The sequence below is a fragment of the Elephas maximus genome, chromosome 26 (genome assembly GCF_024166365.1).
Source record: "Elephas maximus indicus isolate mEleMax1 chromosome 26, mEleMax1 primary haplotype, whole genome shotgun sequence".
Taxonomy (NCBI): domain Eukaryota; kingdom Metazoa; phylum Chordata; class Mammalia; order Proboscidea; family Elephantidae; genus Elephas; species Elephas maximus.
The window spans coordinates 7,167,525-7,189,207 of NC_064844.1; the positions used below are offsets into that span (position 1 = coordinate 7,167,525).

General features: G+C 40.4%; 1 protein-coding gene across 4 annotated transcripts in view; it reads left to right on the forward strand.

Annotated features, from left to right (window-relative positions):
* RTN4 (reticulon 4) overlaps window positions 1-21,683 on the forward strand; it is a 72,247-nt gene that overhangs the window by 15,567 nt on the left and 34,997 nt on the right. Inside the window, exons 2-3 of one of the 4 annotated variants that reach the window (XM_049870664.1) lie at window positions 6,539-6,595; window positions 7,261-9,672. The exons of 1 other annotated variant lie outside the window; for it this stretch is intronic. In XM_049870664.1, the coding sequence (XP_049726621.1) occupies window positions 6,539-6,595; window positions 7,261-9,672 (2,469 nt within the window). Of the gene's footprint in view, window positions 1-6,538; window positions 6,596-7,260; window positions 9,673-16,728; window positions 18,060-21,683 lie in introns of those variants that run through there. 2 more of the 4 variants (XM_049870661.1, XM_049870663.1) reach the window with 2 other exon arrangements.

Here is a 21,683-nt window from a genome sequence, read left to right on the forward strand (position 1 = left end):
AGTCTGTGTTTATCATTATGTTCTATTCACTCACCATATCCATCTTTTCTGTACCCAACGGTTGCCATCGAGTCGATCTGACTAACAGTGACCCTGTACATACTTAGCATATTTTAACAGCTACTTTAATTTCCACTTTAATGTTTGCTAATCCAGCATCTCCATTATTCTGGGTGTGTGTTGGCTGTTTGTTTTTTCTTATTTATGGAGCATGTTTTCTTCTTTGCACGTCCAGTAATTTTTTTATTTTATACTGGGTGTTGTGGATGCAGTGTTGTTAGTTTTTTTCTGGCACACAGTTAATTTGCTGACAGATCCGTTTTATTCTTTTGAGTCTTGATGTTAGAGTAGGTTGAAAGCAGGGCTGGACAGGCTTTTTCTTAAAGGGTCAAATAATAACTATTTCAGACTTGCAGGCAGGCCGTATTGTCTCTGTCCTACTCATCTCTGCCCTCATAGTGCAAAAGCAGCTGTAGACAGTATGCAGATGAATGGGCGCGACCGTGTTCGAATAAAACCTCAGCACACAAGCCACAGTTTGCTGACCCTGGGTCTGGAGTATCACTTCTGGTAGGGTAGTCCAGCTTTTAAGGTGTGACCTCTCTGGGATCTCAGTTGTATGTCTGGGTGTTAGGGTGTTCAGCACGGCCTCTCCACACTGGCTGGTCAGAACTCTTAGGTCTTTGAGTGCTGTGTGATCTCCAGAATATCCATTCAGTTCACAACTAGGTTGTGAACTGAACGGATATTCTCCCATAGGTTTCTCTGCCAGGCTTTGCTGAGTCCCATGCTGTTTATGGGCAGCATAGTATTCAGCCAAAGGTTTAAAAGGAACTCCGTCCAGTTTTCTGGTGTTCCTTCTCTATGAAGCTTTCCTCTGTTACCCTGCCCTACAAATTCCCGACAACTCGGTAGCCCCCAGTTCTAGCCTGCCTTCTCAGCTCAGCCAGAGCACAGTGTTCTGCTCACATTTCTCCTCTCTGTGCTGTGGACCGGAAAGTGCCTGGGGCAGAAAGCCAGGGCAGTCCTTCCTCTGCCTTCTCCTCTCAGGAATCACACTCCTGTACTGCCTGTTGTCTGATAGCTCAGGACAGTTGCGTCACATATTTTGCCCAGTTTTGTACACCTGCTCTTCATTTATAGACATGGTTAGGTTCCAAGATCAGGTCATTATGTGAAAATCGATGTTGTGTGAAAATGGAGGGTGATTACATCATTACATAACTGCCAAATTATGTTATCACGTAACTGTCAAACCACTGAGAATCATGGCCCAGCCAAGCTGACACATAACCTTAACCATCACAGCCAGCATTACTCTCACCTCACACCTCACACCTCAGCATTGGTTACTGCCAGACATTCATCGTCAATGTGCAGGATAGTTGAACGGTAGATTTTTATTTTTTTTACTATTGTCGTAAATGGGAATTGTTGGATAACGAGAGAGTTGATAAGTGAGAAGTAGGTGTAGTTTATGTTGGAATTGGAAGGGTTAGTCTGGTGCTGTTACTCTGATGGACAGAAACAAGTTTCTTTCTGTGGTTTTAAACTTAATTATTTGTTTTACAATTAGATATGATTTTTAGTGACTGGTTACATTTTTGGTTGAGTTTTTTAAATGAACATGTCAGAGGAAATACTATAAGAGTATGTTGACATCAGTGAGATTGTGACAGCATATTCTTTTTGGAATTGACAAGTAATAAATTGTAGGCTTAAATTAAAAGCTGACGCTGCTTTTACTTTTTAAGAAAATGATTTACTTTAAAAACAAAACAAAACCTCTTTATTAACCTTTGGTTTTGAAACTGATTCTTAAGTGATGGAAGTAAGAATTCAAAGTATGTTAGACTGAGCTAGTTAGTCTAAATTTACACTCTTCAGATTAAGCTCAGGTAAGAAAATGAAAGCAGCATTAGGGCCAACATGAGGGATAGATCATTTGGGAAAATGTTTTTTGTGAATGAAGTTTATGTTTCATGCCGTCATTTCAAGTAGTTTAGTGATTCTGTTTGTTTTACTGAGGGTGATAAGGAAATAGTCTATATCCAATGGTATGACAGGGTTAAATTACTATTTTCCAGCTCTGCCATTAAGTGGCTGTGTGACTCTGAATGAGTTAATTTTCTGAGGTTAGTTACCTGGAAATACGGAAAAATGTCAACAAAAATAAGGATGAATATATTTTAGAAAGAAAGCAAGCTAGAACATGGTGAATTTGAGCTTTACCTGGATATCAACATTAGATCTGCCGGTGGTGGGGGAGTACATGGTGAGAATTGCTTGATTGGCATAGACATATGTGAGACAGGTTGTTAAGTTCAGATGGTAGACTGGGACCATATGGTGTAGAAGGCCTTATGTATCAGACTGAGAGCTTTAGATGTAATTCAGTGGATAACTGGACACTTCTAAAGGTTTTTGAGCAAGATAGTATGTAGAATTGTTCTTTCAGAATTATCTATTTGATGACAATAGAGTACAAAGACTTCTTGGAAAAGTTTTGGCTTCCCCTGTGCCTATTATTTAATGACAATTTGTTTGGGGAATATGCTGCTGTGTTTTTAGTAAGCCGTTTTTATATAATTGTGGGCATAAATCTTTCATGCTTATTTTTGCTGTCTGTTCAGAATGGTACAAATGAGGTTGATAATTTTAAAGTTTTCATTCCATTTAGTTTTTTTTTTTTTTTTCCATTTAGTGGTTAGAATTTGACATTATGAGTAGATCATAGAAAGAGGAGGGTTGTCACCCTTTCTTTGTAAGCCAGTAATATAACTTGTGTATATAACATATATCAGTAATTCAGATGCTATGCTTATTGCTTAATAATGTAGTCCCTCTTATAAAGGAGTTTATTCCTTTGTGAATATCCGGATCTTTTACAGAAAAAGGAAGACTTATGTCAAATCTAATTTTTTTCAAAATAAGAAATTAATATTTTTTAGGTGTTTTTAGCCTTAGAATTTAGAGCTTATGATATATAAATACTGTGAATCAAATTTTTCTTCTGATATCTCTAATTTTATTTAATAGTTATTTTAAAATTTTAAATTTATATAGTAAAGTCCAGGGGAAGCAGTCTTGCAGAGTGGTTAAAGAAGAGACAATGGACTTGTAAACTCTCTGGGTTCAAATCTCGGGTCCATCATGTCTCCGTGTTGTAACTCTGGGCAAGTTACTTAGCCCTTTTTTGCCTCTGTTTCCAATAGCATTGTTGTTGTTAGAAGCCATTGAGTTGGTTCTAACTCATAGGGACCCTGAGTACAATAGATTGAAATGCTGTCCTGCACCATCCTCACACTGTTGCCATGTTTGAGCGCATTGTTGCAGCCACTGTATCCATCCATCTTGTTGAGGGTCTTTGTCTTTTTCGCTGACCCTCTATTTTACCAGGCATGATGTTCTTCTCCAGGGACTTGGTCTCTCCTGATAACATGTCCAAAGTATGTGAGATGACGTCTCGCCATCCTCGCTTCTAAGGAGCATTCTGGTTGTACTTCCTCCAAGGTAGATTTGTTTGTTCTTCTGGCAGGTCATGGTGTATTCAATATTCTTCACCAGCACCGAGATTCAAAGGCATCAGTCCTTCAGTATTCCTTACTCATTGTCCAACTTTCTTATACATATGAGGTAATTGAAAACACCATGGCTTGGGTCAGGTGCATTTTAGTCCTCAAAGTGACATTTTTGCTTTTTAACACTTTAAAGAGGCCTTTTGTAGCAGATTTGCCCAATCCAAAGTCATTTGATTTCTTGACTGCTGCTTCCATGGGCGTTGATTGTGGATCCAAGTAAAATTAAACCCTTGACAACTTCAGTCTTTTCTCTGTTTATCATAAGTTATCCCTTTATCCTTCTAGCGTGGTTCTGAGGATCGAATGAACAACTGAAACAGACGTGCCTGGCTCACGTTAACGTTTCTAAATGTCACCGTATGGGGAAATAGAAGCGGTTAATCTACCAACTATTACAAAGCATTGTTTGGGCGACAGTTTTTCTCGTTTCAGGAGCCCAAGTGTGAGGGACTGATAAAGTAAGAAAGTTTATCCCAGTTACCCTTGTTCATACACACATCCTTCAGAAGATAAACCACATGGACTTGGGAGTTAGACTTGTTTGAACCTGGCCCTCTGGCTTCCTAGCTCTGTGACTTAGGGCAAGTTGTTTCTTTTCTCTTCTCCCCTGCCTCCCTCTCAGCATTTTAGGGTAAAAAACCCACGTGCTACTATTACCTGACAGGTTATCCTGAGTCCGAATCGACTTGACAGCAACTAACAACAGCAACTCTATATTATACTTAGTTTACAAATGAGGAAATGAGGCACAGAAAGATGAGGTAAAAAGTTTTTCAGGGTTACACAGTTGTAAGTGACGGATCTGGGATTTGAACCTAGGCAGTTTTTTCTGTGGTCCATGATTGCTTTAGTAGGAGCCTGAGCAGCTGTCTTCTTGAAGGCCAAATGGTCGTGACATCATCTGGATTTTTATCTGAGTGTTTTTAGAAATGCAATACTTGTTTTGTGGTTGACTCTGGAATGAATCCCATTTTACACAATTAAGTTTTTTTTTTTAATTTAGCGAATCTTTGCAATACTGATTTGTAAACTTTCTCACTTGGTCAAGTGCCAGGAATACAGTTTTTAATATAAAAGAGACTGTGATACTAGATAGGAATAAGGATACATTTTTAAAAATTCTTTAAATTTTTGGCACAATTTTGATGTAGTTTAGTTTGCCCTGTAATTTAATAGTAATATATATTTTAAATTCATTTTCCAAGTATATTGGTCTCTGAATTAGTGGCTTTAACTATACTGTCTAGATGAAAAAGATAGCCATTTTGTTTTAAGAATATGCTGTCTTCTGTTTAGATGGATCAGCTGTGTAATTACTTGCTCCTTCTCTTGGATCCCCAAATCTCAGTTTATGCAAGTTTATAATTCATTATTCTAACTGCAAGGGATGTTTTAACTCCCTAATTTGGCAAATGGGAAACTCTGTAGCTTAACTAAGATACCATAACAAGTCATCTTTGAAAAGTATACACACGTGTATGCTTTATGCAATCTCACAGGCCTTATGGTCATTCTGGTTGGATGGGCGGCCCACCCAGCCTGTTGTCCTAGGATTGTGTTGTTTAGTTGCCATTGAGTTGGCTCTGACTTACGGTGATTTCACGTATGATAGGAGGAAATGTGGCCCGGTCCTGCACTGTCTTCATGTTTGTTGGTATGTGTAAGTCCATTGTCGTAGAAGATGGCTTTAAGCACAGTTCATGGATTTGCTCCTCCCCACCCCATCTCAGAATCCTGAAGTATGACATCATGTCCACATAGATCTAAAGTTTATATTACGTTGTGAATTGAGCTCTCCTGTTCATCGAGAGCTACCCCGGGAGGACAAGGGTTTGTGATGGCTGCATCTCTTTGATTTTTATTTATTTGTATCAGCCTTGTCTAGCTTGTGCCTTCCAGATAAAAGTGTCCAAATCTTTTTATTAGGGTTTCTCTCTTAATGTAATACCTTTCTGTCATTCCTCAGGCTGTTTCAGATTGTCTTTTGAGAGAGACCTTTGTCTAGTCTAAACCACAGCTCCTTAGCATCTTCCGACTCTGCAGGTACTGTGCAGTGTGCTAGCGTACAGCATGTAATACTTAAGAAATGGGCTCTGGAAGTGCCTGAGTCTCCCACTCACTAGTTGTGTAAAGTTGAGTGAGGTAAGAGCTCTGTGACTCCACTTTTTGTTAATCTGTTAAAGTGTACTTACAACAACACTGTAACAACAGTGTTGTAAGGAGTAAAACTAATTCTTGCCTGTAAGACACTTAGAATAACAAGTGGCCTAAAGTAAGCCTTCAGCCAGTGTTAATTTTAAACAAAATAAATAATTATAAGTATCTTCTTTACAATAACTAGTATTTTCTCTGTATTCTGGACTCCGGCATTTGGACGACGACACACAGGACTGATGTCTTCAAAGAACAGTGTACAATGACTGTTAGAATCTTTTTATTTAAAGATAGACAACCTGGAATGTAGGAGAAAATGCAACATATTCTGAAAGTTTTCTTCTGAATCGAGCATAAGCCGGTTTAAACAAAAGATTAAACAAATGTAGTTATTAATTTTATTCAAGTACATCTTTTTTATTTTTGGCTTGAATAAGACTAGACAATTTACCTATCTGAAAACATGAGTCAGAAGCTTCGGGAGCAATGTGTTAATAAGTAAGAATAGTATCTTAAAGCCATGTTTGTTCATGTTTTCTTTTACCTAAACACCTTGCTACCTTTTGACCAATGATAGGTTCTAAGGATAGCGTTTAATCAGTTTTGTAATATACGTGATGATTTAATCTGAATTAATTAATGATACTACTTTTCCTAACTTCCTTTTCCTCCTGGCTTTTCTCCGTAGATAAGGTTTTGTGTTAACTCATTACAAACTGAACGCTTGCTTGCTCCTCTTACCTGTAGTCTCCTTCCAGCTTTGCCTTCGTTTCTGCTGAGGTTGTGTTCTATTTGTTTTTCAGATGAGACACTTTTTGCTCTTCCTGCTGCATCTGAGCCTGTGATGCACTCCTCTGCAGGCAAGTTCTCTCTGCTCGCCTTTGTCCTCTGTGTGTTCTAACTTTAACTCTTTAGTTTTGTTAACTCTGTGCAGAGTAGTTTGCATTTAGTAAAAATTAGCATGGTTCCAAGAATGTCTCTTGAAGAACTTGAAATTTGTATTTTATATGCTGTGCCTAAGGAAGAAATGGGCAGAAGCAGGTTAACCATTGGAATACGTAAGGAATTCTTGGACCCTTGATTTACACTTACGTGATGACCCTTTCTTTTCTGAGTACAGCGTACTTCCTTATAGTTGACAGGCTTTTATGTAAATGAACGCTGGTCTGTGGCCTTTAATTAGCTAATGCCCTTTTCCACACTGTTAGTCAGACTCCTCTTCCTCTAAAACTAGTAAAAGTAGCTTTCCTCAGTTGATGAGGCTTGAGTATTTCCCAAAGACTTGGTATGTGTCTTTGCATAGCGTGTAATTGTCTCTGTAGCCGTACACGTGCTTATTGACAGCAGTTTCAGTTCTTTCAGTAATGATCCCAGTCTACTCTGTTGTTACTTATTTAGTTCTGTTAACATTTCGTTTTAGTTAACACTAAGTCCTTACTAACACTGTTTTAAGTCTGTCATAAAACTTGCATTAACCCTGAGAACACTGGCACTCTCTAACTTTCCTTTCTGTCCATGGTCACAGAAAAAATTATGGACTTGAAGGAGCAGCCAGGTAACACTGTTTCGGCTGGCCAAGAGGATTTCCCATCTGTCCTGCTTGAAACTGCTGCTTCTCTTCCTTCTCTGTCTCCTCTCTCAGCTGCTGCTGCTTTTAAAGAACATGAATATCTTGGTAATTTATCAGCAGTATTACCCACCGAAGGAATACTACAAGAAACTTCAAGTGAAGCTTCTAAAGAGTTCTTAGAGAAGGCAAAAAATCCATTTGTAGATAGAGATTTCACAGAGGCTTCAGAACTGGAATACTCAGAAATGGGACCCTCGTTCCGTGGCCCTCCAGGAGCAGAGTCTGCCATACCAGTAGCAAACCCTAGGGAAGAGATAATCCTGAAGAATAAAGAAGAGGAGGATTTAGTTAGTAATAATGTCCTTCAGAATCAACCAGAGCTACCTGTAGCCAGCGCTGAATCGGTTAAAGAGGACAAAGTTTTGTCTCCAGAACAAACAAAGGATAGCAGTAAAACAGGCCTTGCAGTAGGTTTGAAAGGAACTCCAATGAGGGAGGAGTATGCAGAGTTCAAACCATTTGAGCGAGTGTGGGAAATGAGAGGTAGGGATGATGAAGATAGTAGTTTGGTGGCTGCTGGGGTTAAGATAGAGAGCAAGTTGGAAAGTAAAGTGGATATGAAATGTTTTGGAGATAGCCTTGAGCAAACAAATGCTGAGAAAGATAGTGAAGGCAGTAATGGCGAGGCTTCCTTTCCTGGTACTCCAGAAGCTATGAAAGAGGGGTCAGAAGCATACATCACGTGTGCTCCGTTTAGCCCAGGAGCGACCAAGGGCATCGCAACAAATATCTTTCCTTTGTTGGAAGACCATACTTCAGAAAATAAGACAGACGAAAAAAAGATAGAGGAAAAAAAGGCCCAAATTGTGACAGAGAAGATCACTAACATCAAAATGTCAAACCCTTTCCTTGTAGCAGCACAGGGTTCTGAGACAGATTATGTCACGACGGATAGCTTGTCAAAGGCGACTGGGAAAGCAGTGGCAAGTATGCCTGAGGGTCGCACCCCAGATTTAGTACAGGAAGCATGTGAAAGTGAAGTGAGTGAAGCTGTAGGTACGAAGATGGCTTATGAGACAAAAATGGACTTGGTCCAAACATCAGAAGCTGTGCAGGAGTCACTGTGCCCTGCCACGCAGCTTTGCCCCTCATTTGAGGAATCCGATGCCACTCCTTCTCCGGTTTTGCCTGACATTGTTATGGAAGCACCATTAAATTCTGTTGTTCCTGGTGCTGGCGCTTCTGCGGTGCAGCCCAGTTCACCATTAGAAGCTCCTCGTTCGGTTAGTTATGAAAGCACAAAACGTGAGCATGAAAACCCTCCACCATACGAAGAGGCCATGAATGTACCCCTTAAAAAGGTACCCGGAATAAAGGAAGAAGTAAAAGAGCCCGAGAGTCCCAGTGCAGCTGTTCAAGAAACAGAAGCTCCTTACATCTCCATCGCGTGCGATTTAATTAAGGGAACGAAGCTCTCTGCTGAACCAACTCCCGGTTTCCCTAGTTACTCAGAGATAGCGAAAACGGCACAGCCGGTGCCCGGTCATTCTGAGCTCCTCGACGACTCCTCTCCCGATTCTGAGCCCGTTGACTTATTTAGCGATGACTCTATACCTGAAGTTCCTCAAAAGCAGGATGAAGCCGTGATGCTTGCGAGAGAAAGCCTCACTGAAACGCCGCCTGAATCAGTGACAGAACGTGGCAGTAAGGAGGAGCTTAGTGCTTCACCACTCGAGGGGGGGAAGCCGTATTTAGAGTCTTTTCAGCCCAATTTAGATGCTACAAGAGATACCTTACCACCTGATGAAGTTTCAACATTGACCAAAAAGGAGAAGATTCCTCTGCAGATGGAAGAGCTCGATACCACCGTTTACTCAGACGATGGCTTGCTTGTTTCTAAGGAAGCAGAGTTAAGAGAAAGTGAGACATTTTCCGATTCATCTCCAATTGAGATCATAGATGAGTTCCCTACATTTGTCAGTCCTAAAACTGATGTCCCTCCTCCAATGGCAAGAGAATACACTGACCTAGAAAGATCCCATGAAAGTGAAATTGCTAACGTCCGGGATGGAGCTGGGCCATTGCCTTGCTCAGAATTGCCCCATGACCTTTCTCTCAAGAATATACAACCTAAAGGTGAAGATAAAATCCGTGTCTCAGACGAGTTCTCCAAAGATAGGTCTGATACATCAGAGGTGCCCTCACAGCTTCCCGACGTTTCTGCTTTGGCCGTCCAACCAGAGATAGGCAGTGTAGTCAGACCCAAAGTTCTTGTGAAAGAAGCTGAGAAAAAACTTCCTTCCCGCACAGAGAAGGAGAAGAGATCACCCACTGCTATATTTTCAGCAGAGCTGAGTAAAACTTCAGGTAATCAACCCATATTCTGTTTTGTGATTTCTAACCACCTTTTGGCTTATCATGGACCACTTCACTATGTTTTGTGTAATACGTTACATTTATAGTGTCCACTGTAGTGCATTGATAGGAATTCTTTTCCACCGTCCCTTTTGAAGGTTTCAGTGCTTTTCCTACCTTACCCCCTTGCTCTTAATTTTTCATTGGTGACTTTTATGTTGTACCATGGAGCTAGAAAATATTTTAAAATTAGAATCAGCTTCTTTTTTCTTTCTTTACTTTTTTTTTTTTTTGGCTTAACCATTTCTTGATGGTATAAAGAGCAAGAAGTATTAAAACATTTTCAGATGTTTTATTTTTTTTACCAGAAATTATCTCATTTTTAATTAAAAAAGGAATATTTCTGTAACATTTTTCTAATATTTTAATATAGCTGTGTATTTTTCCAGTGATACCTTTAAGTTTAGGCATGTTGAGTAGTAGACATTCAGAAAATGTAAATTTAGGTATGTTATTATGAATTCTTCTGAAAAGTACTGGTTCTCATTTTTCTTTTGACTCTACCTTTCCCACATACCTGATCTGCTTCAGGGATTTGCACATTTGTTTTTTATTTAGCATTCTCATTGAGCCATGTGTTTTTATAAAAACATGTAGTGATTACTGTGTGTTCACTGAATATACTTGGGTTGTTATGTATCGGAGATGGTAGCACTAGTGGCAGAGAGACCTTGTTAGAGATTGTTGTTGTCATGGCAGATAGAGGAGATTTTGAACATTAAGGCAGTGGGGTGAATATGGAGACATAGGACTTGGTTTCCGAGTGGATATGGAAATGAAGGATAAGAGGAGGTGTCAAAGATAACTCCAGGAAACCCATGTTCCTGGCATGTGCAAACTCATGGATGGCAGTATGAGAAACTGAGATAGGGAACCTGAGAGTAAAGTGGGTTTGAGGAGAGAAGTTAAAGAATTCAGTTTTGAATATGTTGGTTTTGGGGTACCTATGGGACATCCAAGAAGTTACGGATGTTGTATGTATGAGGCTCTTCAGAGAGATCTTGGCTGTATGTGGGTATTTGTCATGGGCTTGGAGATAGCAATTAAAGCTTCTGGTGTCAGCTAGGGAGACCCAAGAGAAAGGAAGAATTCAAGCGTGGAAGGAATGGCGAAGGGTATTGAATGTTGGGGAGGTTAAGACAAGGTTTGAGGGTTTTTCAACAAGGAGGGCAGGGGTTGGTTGATAGCTGTAAGAGCATTTACAGTACCGTAGGTGATCACATACCTGATCTGCTTAAGGTGATTTGCGGATCAGTAGGTGAGTGGGCAGGGGTAGGATTGAGCAATGAATGGGCCCTAAAAATGGACAACTAAATGTTGATGACTCTTCAGAAATGTAACTGAGAACATGGAGAAAGAGTGTTAGCAGGAGAGAGAGCATGGATTTGAAAAAGGATTTTCTTTTTAACCTTTAAGGTGAGGCATATTAAATAGTAGACATTTGAAAAATGTAAATTGTTAGCGGGGTAGGGTGAAACTTGATAGTGCGGTCAGCAAACTATGAGACCAAGATGTTGGATCGTGCTTCTGTGTGAACATTGATGATGGCAGGACTTGAGATGGAGAGGAACGTGAGATCTAGGGTGAGAGTCTTTAGTCAAGGGCAGCGAGGCAACTGGTGGCAGGGTGGTAGGTGGAAGCAACAAGGAAGGATAGAGAATAACATGGCTGTGACTAGCCAAGACTTATCCAAGGGCTCTGAAACAATAGTCTGGAAGCAACAAGGAGGGCATTGGCCTCCTGTCTCTAGGTATGTAGGGTACAGGGGATTAAACAGCCTCCATTTTGAGGGTTCCACAGAGAAAGCAGTGTCCTCAAGGAGAGCCAGGGTTTAGCAAAGCCGAGGTATAGGAAGGGTTGTTCAGTAAAGAGGTTGAGGATTAGGGGACCTGGTTCACAGTGGAGCTGACAGGTTCAAACAGCACAGTAAGATGCTTAGGAGGGAAGGGTAGAGCAGTGTGGTGGTGACAGTGTAGGTGAAGACCAGGGATGAGCAGGGATGCCAGCCTTTAAACGCTGTCCCCTACCCCGCCTCAACACTCTCTCCCAAGACTTGTCCTGCAGTCCTTTAGGAGATGAGGCCACACAGGTATTGCAGGTACTCAGCTGCATTGATTTTGCTGAAGCCAGGGATCTTGGCCTGTACTTAAAATTATGTTCTGTTAGTTTAGAATTAAGGGAAGAAAGGGGCAGTGCCTTTGAAGGTTTATGTTCTGTTAGTTTAGAATTAAGGGAAGAAAGGGGCAGTGCCTTTGAAGGTTTAGTAAGGATGACTGGGAAGTTTAAGCAATGCCTTGGGCACTCTCTTTTTAGAAAATAGTTATGTATGCCTTTTCTCTTATGCCTCTTTTACTCTTTTTTTTTTTTTCTCTTTTTTTTTGATGATATTAACTATTGTAGCAACTCATTAGGAAAGAGAAATCCAGAAACAATCTGAAGTAATCTATGCTCATTGTACAAATTTGCGAAGTGGTGGAAAAAATTCATCTGTAACCATTATATTCTTTAAACATTATTCTTTTGCATGATTTTTAATGCTGGTGACCCATGGTATGTATATATCATAACTTGACCGGTCAGTTCTGCTGTTGGACCTGTAGATAGGTCTCAGTTTTTTATTTACAAAGAATACTGTGGTTAATCCTTCGTATTTAAATATGTTTTACATATCTGAATTATTCTTTTCCATAAATTACTAGAAGTAGAAATCCTGGGTCAACAGGTATGAGCATTTTTAAGAGTTTAGATACAAATTAAGCATCAGAAAAGTTGTACTGATTTTACCCCAATAACAAGTGTAAGAAAGCACCCATTTATGTACCATCTCCAACACTTGGTATTCCATTTTTTGGATGGATAGTAGATGTATATTGCATAAAATTTTAAAAGTATGGTGATGGTGACAGTCTTCTGTCTCAGTTGCCTGGCCACCTAGTGTTCCTTCCCAGAGTCACCTGTTAGGACTTATTTCTCAGGTATCCTTCCAGACAAATTCCACTTGGTAGTTTTTAAAACCTTTACTGGTTTGACAGGTGAAAATGTATCTTGCACTTTTGATCTTTGATTACTAGCGAATGTAAACATGTTCCATATGTTTACTGACTGTATTTCTTTTATGAGTTGCCTGTTCATACCCTCTGCCCATTTTTAAATTTAGGTCTTCATCTTTTTCTGACCAATTTTATGAGACTTCTTTATATATAAAGGATTCTAACTCTTGGTCACATGTTAACAGTTCTTCCCCAGTTTTCTGAAAGCCTTTAGTTTTATTTAACATACTTTAGTGGATGTTTTCAATTTTCACTTAGGAAAATCTGTAACTTTTAATTTATTGACTTATTTATAGTTTCATTTCTGCATTTAGTTCTGATCTAGTTAAAATTGATTTTGGATTCTGATTGGTGATCATTCTATCCCACATGCCTTTTTGGTTGTGAGGGTGTGGTGGGGTTGTTTTTCTTTCCCCATCAAAGTCTAATCTGGCTCCCTCCTGCCAGACAGTAATCCTAGGGAGGAGCCAGAGACTTGAGAGCTCAGTCTTTGCGGGAGTGACGCTGTGGATTGTGAAATCAACTGTAGGCTGGGTGTTGGTGCCATCTGCTGTCGTACATAGAAAACAAGGTCGGTGCAGTGCTCTCTAATTGACCATAGGGAAGAGATTTGTTTGGGAAGAGACAGTGAGTTCCGGGTATTTATTTCACACAACCGAATGATGAACAGTTTTATAAATGATTGACTCACGTTATTGATGATGAAAACACTGACATGACCATAGAGATTTCCTCAAGTCTGTGTACTTTAATGGAAATTTAAATGTTTTAAAAGATCTATTCAGAGCCCAATGACTATTAATTATTGAATTCTGAATTTAGATATTTTTAAATCTTTTGGAATATCTATATGTTTGTTTTATATTGTACAATAAGAAGTTAGCATTATTTAGTTCCGATCGAATAGTGCCACTTTCATTCTTTTCCCCAGAGGATTTTAGTATTCATTTTTAGCAGATTATGTGAATTGTTTATAGAATTTTAAGTGTTCATTATTTTTTGCTATTTTCGCCAGTACTGTTCACTTTCTGGGCTAACGTCTTTCTCTATCCCTTTAGGTTCAGTTCAGCTGTTAGAAGTGCTGTAGCTCAGTCCATGTAGCTCAGTCCGTAGGGGCCCCGTGTTACAGTAGATGGTGGGTCTTTTAAATTGTTTCACCCTTTCCAGAAATGAAACATAGGTTTATTTTCAGAATAATTAAATTTTGAAATAAGTTTTAAACTGCTGTGTGGCTATAATTATTTCTTTACTAAAAAAAAAAAGAATCCTGTTCTCTATTGCAAGAAAGTAGAAATAATTCTTGTAGCCGTCAAGAACAGTGCGCATCAGCCCCCAGCCTCAAGTGCAGCACTCCAGTCCGAATGGCGGCCTCTTTCCCACCTTATTTCCCTTGCATCTCTAAACATTGTCAAGAAAACAAAGCAAAACAAAAACTTGAGTTTTCCTTGGATTCAGAAGCAGAAGAAGGAAATTGTTAGAAAAGGAGTCGTAGGAGAAGTGGCTGGGGCAGATTGAGGCTTCACTCTCCCTCTTCCACAGTACCTTTCTCTGCCGTCTACTGTCCTGTCGGGTAGATACCAGCCTCTGCACGTACGCACACCCCTCTGCCGTCCTGTCGGATAGATACCAGCCTCCGCACGCATACACGCGCACACACTCACGCATACTATTTTTGAGAGGGCTAAAGAGAAAGATAAATGTTTTTATTCTTCAGTAGGAATTGATTTAATATAATTTTCCTACTGATGAGATGAGTACACTAAGAAAATGAGGGTTTGGTTGGAGAATGTGGGAAGAGAAATGTAGGCAGTCAGGTGATTTTAGGGCATGGTACCCTTTGGAAAGGAGTCAGGGGCATGCTTGGGGAGGTTTTTGGTCATTGCTCTTTGTCATGCTTGGGGGTACAGTCCTGGGGAGAGGGACACTGAAGAATGGGAAGCCGCCAAACATAAACTGTGAAGAGTTTATTTAAAAACATTACTGATTTTGAGTTCAGGAAGAGGAGACCCTCACCCCTCACACACAGCGTGCAGCGGGATTTAGAATTCAGACAGTACTTTTATTTACTTACCCACCCAAACTACAAATACAGAAAACTTCTGTGGCCCCTCCTTTGGAAGCCTTTTCATCATTGATAGCGTTTGCTTTTAAGGGAAATTAAGTCGCTGTGGGAATTACTGCCTGGAACGGAGAGGCCTCGTATGTGAGCTTTCTTAGATGTGTCTTACACGGCTCATCTCCCTGTGTGGGGGTGGCTATATTTAGCATATTATTAATAATAGTGAATGACTAACAGTTACGTAATGGCTGCTTTGTGCCAGGTACTGTCAAAAGGTGTTTTGTGTACACTCATTTTATGCTCACAGCAGACATAGCCCACCCAGCGTTACAATTTTAACTTATTTGTCTTTCCATCAGATTTTCAAATTTCCGCACTTCTTGCTTGGCTTACCAAGTGTAAAACAACTGTCTGTGGTTTACAGATGCCTTAAGAAATGGGTAAAATGTCACTTGATTTCCATGACTTGGTTTTCCACACGAACCTAGTAGCCTGAATTGCACAGACCATACCAGTTAAGGAATATAGATGTTGCTTTGTAAGGTAGCAGCCCTGGTGGTGCAGTGGCCAAGCGCTCAGCTGCTAACTGAAAGGTCAGTGGTTTGAGCCCACCAGCCTCTCTGTAGGAGAAAGATGCAGCAGTCTGCTTCCATAAAGATTCCAGCCTTGGAAACCCTCTGGGTCAGTTCTCCTCTGTCCTGTAGGGTCGCTGTGAGTTGGAATTGACTCTGTGGCAGTGAGTTGGCAATGGGATAGGAGGTGGGAAGGATCCTTGGTAGCACAACAGTTAAGCGTTTGGCTGCTGCCTGAAAGGTTAACAGTTCAAACCCACCCAGTGACTCCGAGGGAGAAAGGCCTGCTCATCTGATCCCATAAAGATACAGCCTAGAAAGCCCTGTGGGGCAGTTCTGCACTGTCACATGGGGTCACTATGGTTCGAGATTGGCTCACGGGCAGACGCCGATAATGCTGTGATCTGACGACGGAAGGTAGAGGAGCCTGGTGCAGTGGTCAGAGCACTTGGCCGCCAACGGAGGGTTCAGCGGTTCAGACTCAACAGCCGCGCCTCAGGAGAAGGATGTGGCAGTCTGCTTCTGTGAAGGTTACAGCCTTGGGGACTCTGTGGGGCAATTCTCTGTCCTGCAGATCTCCGTGAATCGGCTTACCGGCGCACAGCCGCAACAACCATGTGAGCTAGAAATGCTTACCGAACTCAGGGCTCCATTTTGTCCGTTGAATCTACCGGGGGACTATTCAGTATGTTTCACTCCAGACCACTCTCAGGCTATTTTTTGTTTGTTTTTAATTGTTAAACCTAGTATCACAGAAGATGAGAATAGTATAAATACTAAACACCTTGTTTCAAGAACCTTTTTCTCTCCTGTTGGTGTAATAATCCCTGGCTTGAAAAGAGTGTTGCTCTTTTTGAGTGATTTATTCTAATGCTGAAGTATTTGTCGGCTTTCAGTTTTAAGGAATTTGTTACTAGAAAATACTATCTTGGAAATGCAGTGCTTACTGACTAGTTTGGGATTTCACACTGTTGCGTGGAAAAGCTAAGACATTTTCAGCCACGGTATGACTTAGTGACAGGGCCCTCAGATATCAGATTGTGCAAGGGTCTGATGAATAATGTTTAAAGTTAAATATTAACTCTCGAGCTGAGTATATTGGACTCTCTTTAGAAATTGCTTTGCTTTATTTATGTTTGGAGTTAGGCGGATAGGGAAAGGAATGAGTCGTTGGAATTCAAACCACTTCTGATATAAAGGATTTTGCAGTCTTTTGTAGCCCTCACAGTTTTACAGCAAGTTCCGGAAAATATTATCCCTATTTCCATATAGCTATAAAATCTTTAAAAGTATGTACTTTGGTTACATCCGGTACATATAATCCTTTTAGTCATACCACATTTTTAAATATTTTAACGGATTCGTCGTTGTTTATTGTCTTTTTTGCTTGCTTAGACACTACATTTAGGTGAGCCTGCTGTGGGACATTGGTGAACACAATATTGGAACGAACGCCAGTTCTATAACGTTGAAGAAAATACTGAGAAATACTATACTTAGAGATTCGTTTTTGTAGTTAACAATAAAATTGTAATTTGCTCTTAGGTCACTGTCCAAAGGCAAATGATATAATTAGCCCATGAGTGTCTCTCCCCAAGCTAAAAAAAAAAAAAGCTAAGCGCTTATTAATAGTACTCGAGGTGGTGTCTAGTAAGTATTTATTGAAAGATTGAGCTGGAACAGGTGAGGATTAAGAAGTGTTTTAGGGCTCTGGGTTTTCATGATGGTAAAAGACGAGAAAACATATACGGTAGGAAGATGAGGTTGCCGAAATTGAATAAGACTTTCTTGTAGCTTATATTCTGTAAACGCTAGTAAGCTGACTTTGGGATTCTCCTTCCATACCCTCATAAAGGGTGTAAGATGCTGAATGCCTCAAGCCTTCATAAACTTAGAAAGTAAGAAGAGACTCAGCATTTCTCAGGCTTGAAATGTAAACTCTTACCCGTCTTTGGATCAGTCCATTTTTTTATCTTATTGGGTAACCTTTGATTTTTTGAGCTTTAAGTGAAACTGGAGACCAACCATCTGTCAAAAAGGAAAAGGGGAAAAAAAAAAACACCGGAAATGCACATGGCTGTAAGTGCCTCCCACTGTATTCCGTGGTAGCTCTTTGGAAAGAACTGCCCTCTTTTCCCTTCTCTCCCTGGCCTGCCCCTCCCCCTGCAAATGCAGTTCCGCTTGGTAGGAGCCGAAGCGCTTGGTAGGAGCCGAAGCGTTTGCTGTGAGCAGAAGCGTTTGCTGTGAGCAGAAGCGTTTGCTGTGAGCAGAAGCGTTTGCTGTGAGCAGAAGCGTTTGCTGTGAGCAGAAGCGTTTGCTGTGAGCAGAAGCGTTTGCTGTGAGCAGAAGCGAATGACTAGAACAATAAGCAGATAGGACGGAGGCATTAGTGCCCGAGTATTAGTAGCCTAGTTACAGATTGCACTGCGTCACAGGTCCACACCCAGGGGACGTCAGGTGACTTCAGCCCTGCTGCAGTCGTGCAGCAGAGGAGACTGCAGACTGCAGTTGAGGAAACGGGGGTTCATGTCTCAGGGAGCCGAGCTTTGCACTTCGAGCTTCTCTGTTGGCATGCATAATTGCTAACCGCAGCTGGAGGGCGGGCAGATCCTGACTCGAGAGAGATGGACGGGCAGAAGAAAAACTGGAAGGACAAGGGTATACCTGCTTTTGATCTTTTTCTTCCATTTTTGTATGTGATCAGTAATATCTTTATATGAATAAGCTTTGCAGTTTACATACATTTTTGGATTGAAAGTGAAGCATACAAAGCTTAAGGCTAAGGGTCTCAGTAGCTGTTTCATAGGTATTTTTGCATTTGACTATTACTAGCAAACGGCACGCTGTTCTGTGTCAGTGGCATTCGGTCTCGTCTCTGCAGTCCTGTGGTGTTTAGATTCAGTTCTTTAATCTTTTACATAGTAAACAGCATAATTCTAACATACTGCGTTTGTTGGGCCCTTGGGCATTGCAAATCTACATAGCCGTCATTGTATTTCGTAATGACATTTTCTGTGACTATAAAAAAAAAGCTGACTTGGTGTAGTTGAAATTCTATCCAAAGGTTTGTAGGTAGCAAGATACTGTGTTTTGTAATAAGCCTATTTTCTTTGGAAATCTGACTGGAACCTTTAGCCAGGTGTCTTTTAATCAGGTTATATTTTCTTATGTCTTGAAATCGTTAAAACGTATACACAGTAGTTTTAAATGCCAGTGTGTACTTAAGTGGTAACCTTTGTCCTTGTAATAACCAATCAGTGATCTTGATCTCTTTTCCTCCCCCTTGAAAGCCCAGGCTCTTTCCAGTCTCACTGGGCCATTGTGTAAGAATTTAAGCCCGTAGTGGGAAAATGTGGACTCTAATGAATATTTAAAAAAGTATTTTATGTGGATATATGTGCCATTAAAAAAAAAAATGAAAGGAGGGTAGGCTGTGTTTCTGACCCCTTAAATTGTTTTAAAAATTATTAAAGTTATTTTTAAGTAGCTGCAGTAGACATCCCACACAAGCATTTTTTTTTCTAGATATATTCAAGCTTTGTAATTCCTTTGAAACGTAATTTCCTCCTAGACCAGTCTTGTTAGTGGGATTGGTGGTTATGTCTAAAAGCAATACGTGGAGCTAATTATAGTAACTTACACACCTTTGTTTAAAAAAAATGTTCAATAGAGAAATGTGAGAAGAGGGTTAACTTTAAAATTCAGTTCATCCTGAGACACTGGGAAGGGTTTACAGTTAGGGCTAAAGGATAGCAAACAACAGAGCTGCTGCTGCCTTTAGGGCTCCTTTACGTGCGACCTTAACGAAGGGAAGGATTTTATTTCTTCATTCTCCGGGTCATCAGCGTTACAGAGTGAAAGGTGAACGGGAACCCTTTGGTTTTTGATGAGTAAAACTGGTAGTAGTGATAGCAGTTCAGTAAACACAGGCTTTACAAACAGGTGAAGAGTCACATCGGGCCCCCTCTTCATCTGTTAAGGTTCTGACTTAATTAGTTTAGACCTTAGATGTTTAGTCATATCTTAAGTTCTTTATTTGCTGAACTAATTTAGAAGATACTTTGAGATAGGTGAAACGTAAGATCCAGTATAATCCATATTAGACCAGAAATTTATTTGATTATTTTTAGAAACCAAGTATAAAACCAGATTTGCTCTTGGATGTCTCTGGGGAGCCTCACTTTGTATGTAAGTGGACTGGCCTAATATTGTTTCGGGATTCGTCTTTGGCTTTCCTGCTCTGTGAGACTAACTTAACCTATTTTCTGATTCGTTGGTGAAGTTATATTTTAGTATTTTCTTCATCAGCAGCTAATTTTAATGCTGTAGATTATGGGGGTGGGCCTGGTGGCACAGTGGCTAAGTGCTTGGCTACTAACTGAAAGGTTGGCAGTTTGAACCCACTGCCATGAAACGGGAATTTTTCAGTTGATGGAAGACGTAGGGCAAGAGCAGAAGGAACCTAATCTAGGCTCGGGTAGATTTGAAAAACATACGCCCACATTTTTTCTACTGTCCCCCCCCCCCCCGCCCCCATACCTTCATAGTTAGAACACATCCAGCGGTGCTGAAGTGTAATGGAAGCGAGAGATACTCTGATTTCCATTTTTTATTTTGGCTGAGTAACTGCTATTTAAGACAGGCTAACACCAGTGTTAATTTGTATTCTTTATATATTCTTACTCGGGGATTTTCTGTTGCTCCTATGTGAGTGGAGGTAGTATTTGCTTCTTAGCAACAAAGATAAAGAAGACAAATGAAATCTACATAGTATTTGATTGTTGGAGTTATTTGGAAGGCATTGGTTCACATAGCCAAAAGATTTTGAAGAGCTTAAAATATCAAGGAAGGGGTGGACTTGTGGGCTAGGGGGCCGGGTGGGAGAATGATATAGCCACCGAACAAGGCATGACTGAGATGAGGAATAGCGCTTTCTGCACGGACAGGGTATATATATGGATGATAGTTGGAAGGAAGATTAGATTGGCGTAGTCAAGAATTACGGAAGGTTTGGAAGGTCTAGGTTAGGTTTCCTCAAACTTCCCAGAAGATGAGAATCATGTAGTGCTTCTTAATAGTACAGATTGCTAACTTTCTAGATAGTAGACACTTGTTAGTTTTGATGATGGGAAACGAAGTACCGAATAAGGGTGACGTCAGCACAGCTTGACCAGGGTAAAAGATGACATTAAGAGGTACACAGGAATAAGGGGTGATTTTGGTAAAAGCCACAACATACACAATTTTGCAGCAACACTAATAACAACCAAAAAACGTGTGGTTATATAGGTAGGTATGTATGCTATGTATGTATAGGTAAACACATAGGAATATGTGGTGTACATTTTTGATGTTTCTGTAGGCAGATGTATGTACATGCTTGTGTGTGCTGCATATACATTCATATATAAAGTAAAGCACAGAGGGGACACAGTTAGAGATACTTCCTAGATATAACCACACACCTCTCAGAATTGGCTTACTGAATTTGAGGGCTTAGGGCCATAGTCTTGTGGGGCAACTCAGTCAGCTGGCATAACATAGCTCAAAATGAAAATGATTTAAATCCCAGTTTGGTGAGTAGCATCTGGGGTCTTAAAAGCTTGCAGGCGGCCATCTAAGATACAACTATTGGTCTCTACTTGTCTGGAGCAAAAGAGAAGAAGGAAACCAAAGACTCAAGAAACTAGTCTACAGGACTAATAGTCTACATGAACCACGGCCTCACCTATCTTGAGACCAGAAGAACTAGATGGTTCCTAGCTACCACTACTCTGACCAGGGACACAGTAGATGGTCTTGGATAAGGTGGGGGAGAAGAAATGTAGAACAAAACTGAAATTCCTGAAAAAGGCCGGACTTACTGGACCAATAGAGATTAGAGGAATCCCTGAGACTGTCACCCTGGTATATCCATTAAACTGGGAACTCAGACCACTTCCTGTGGTCATCTATCAGCCAAAAGACAGAGGGGCTCATAAAATATATAACAGCACCTGTGAGTACTGTACTTCTCTAAATAATTGTCTAAGTGAGACCTTACGGTCAACATTTATCCTAGACCAAAGATGAGAAGGTGGCGGGGGACGGACAAGGAAGCTAGATTAACAGAATAAGAACAACCAGAATGGAAATAATGAGAATGCTGACAGACTGTGAAAAGTGTAACTGATGTCACTGAATAATAGGTATAGATATTGTTAAATGAGAACCTAATTTGCTATACATAGCAAACTTCCACCAAAAACACAAATATTTTTTTAAAAATACAGATTGTTGACC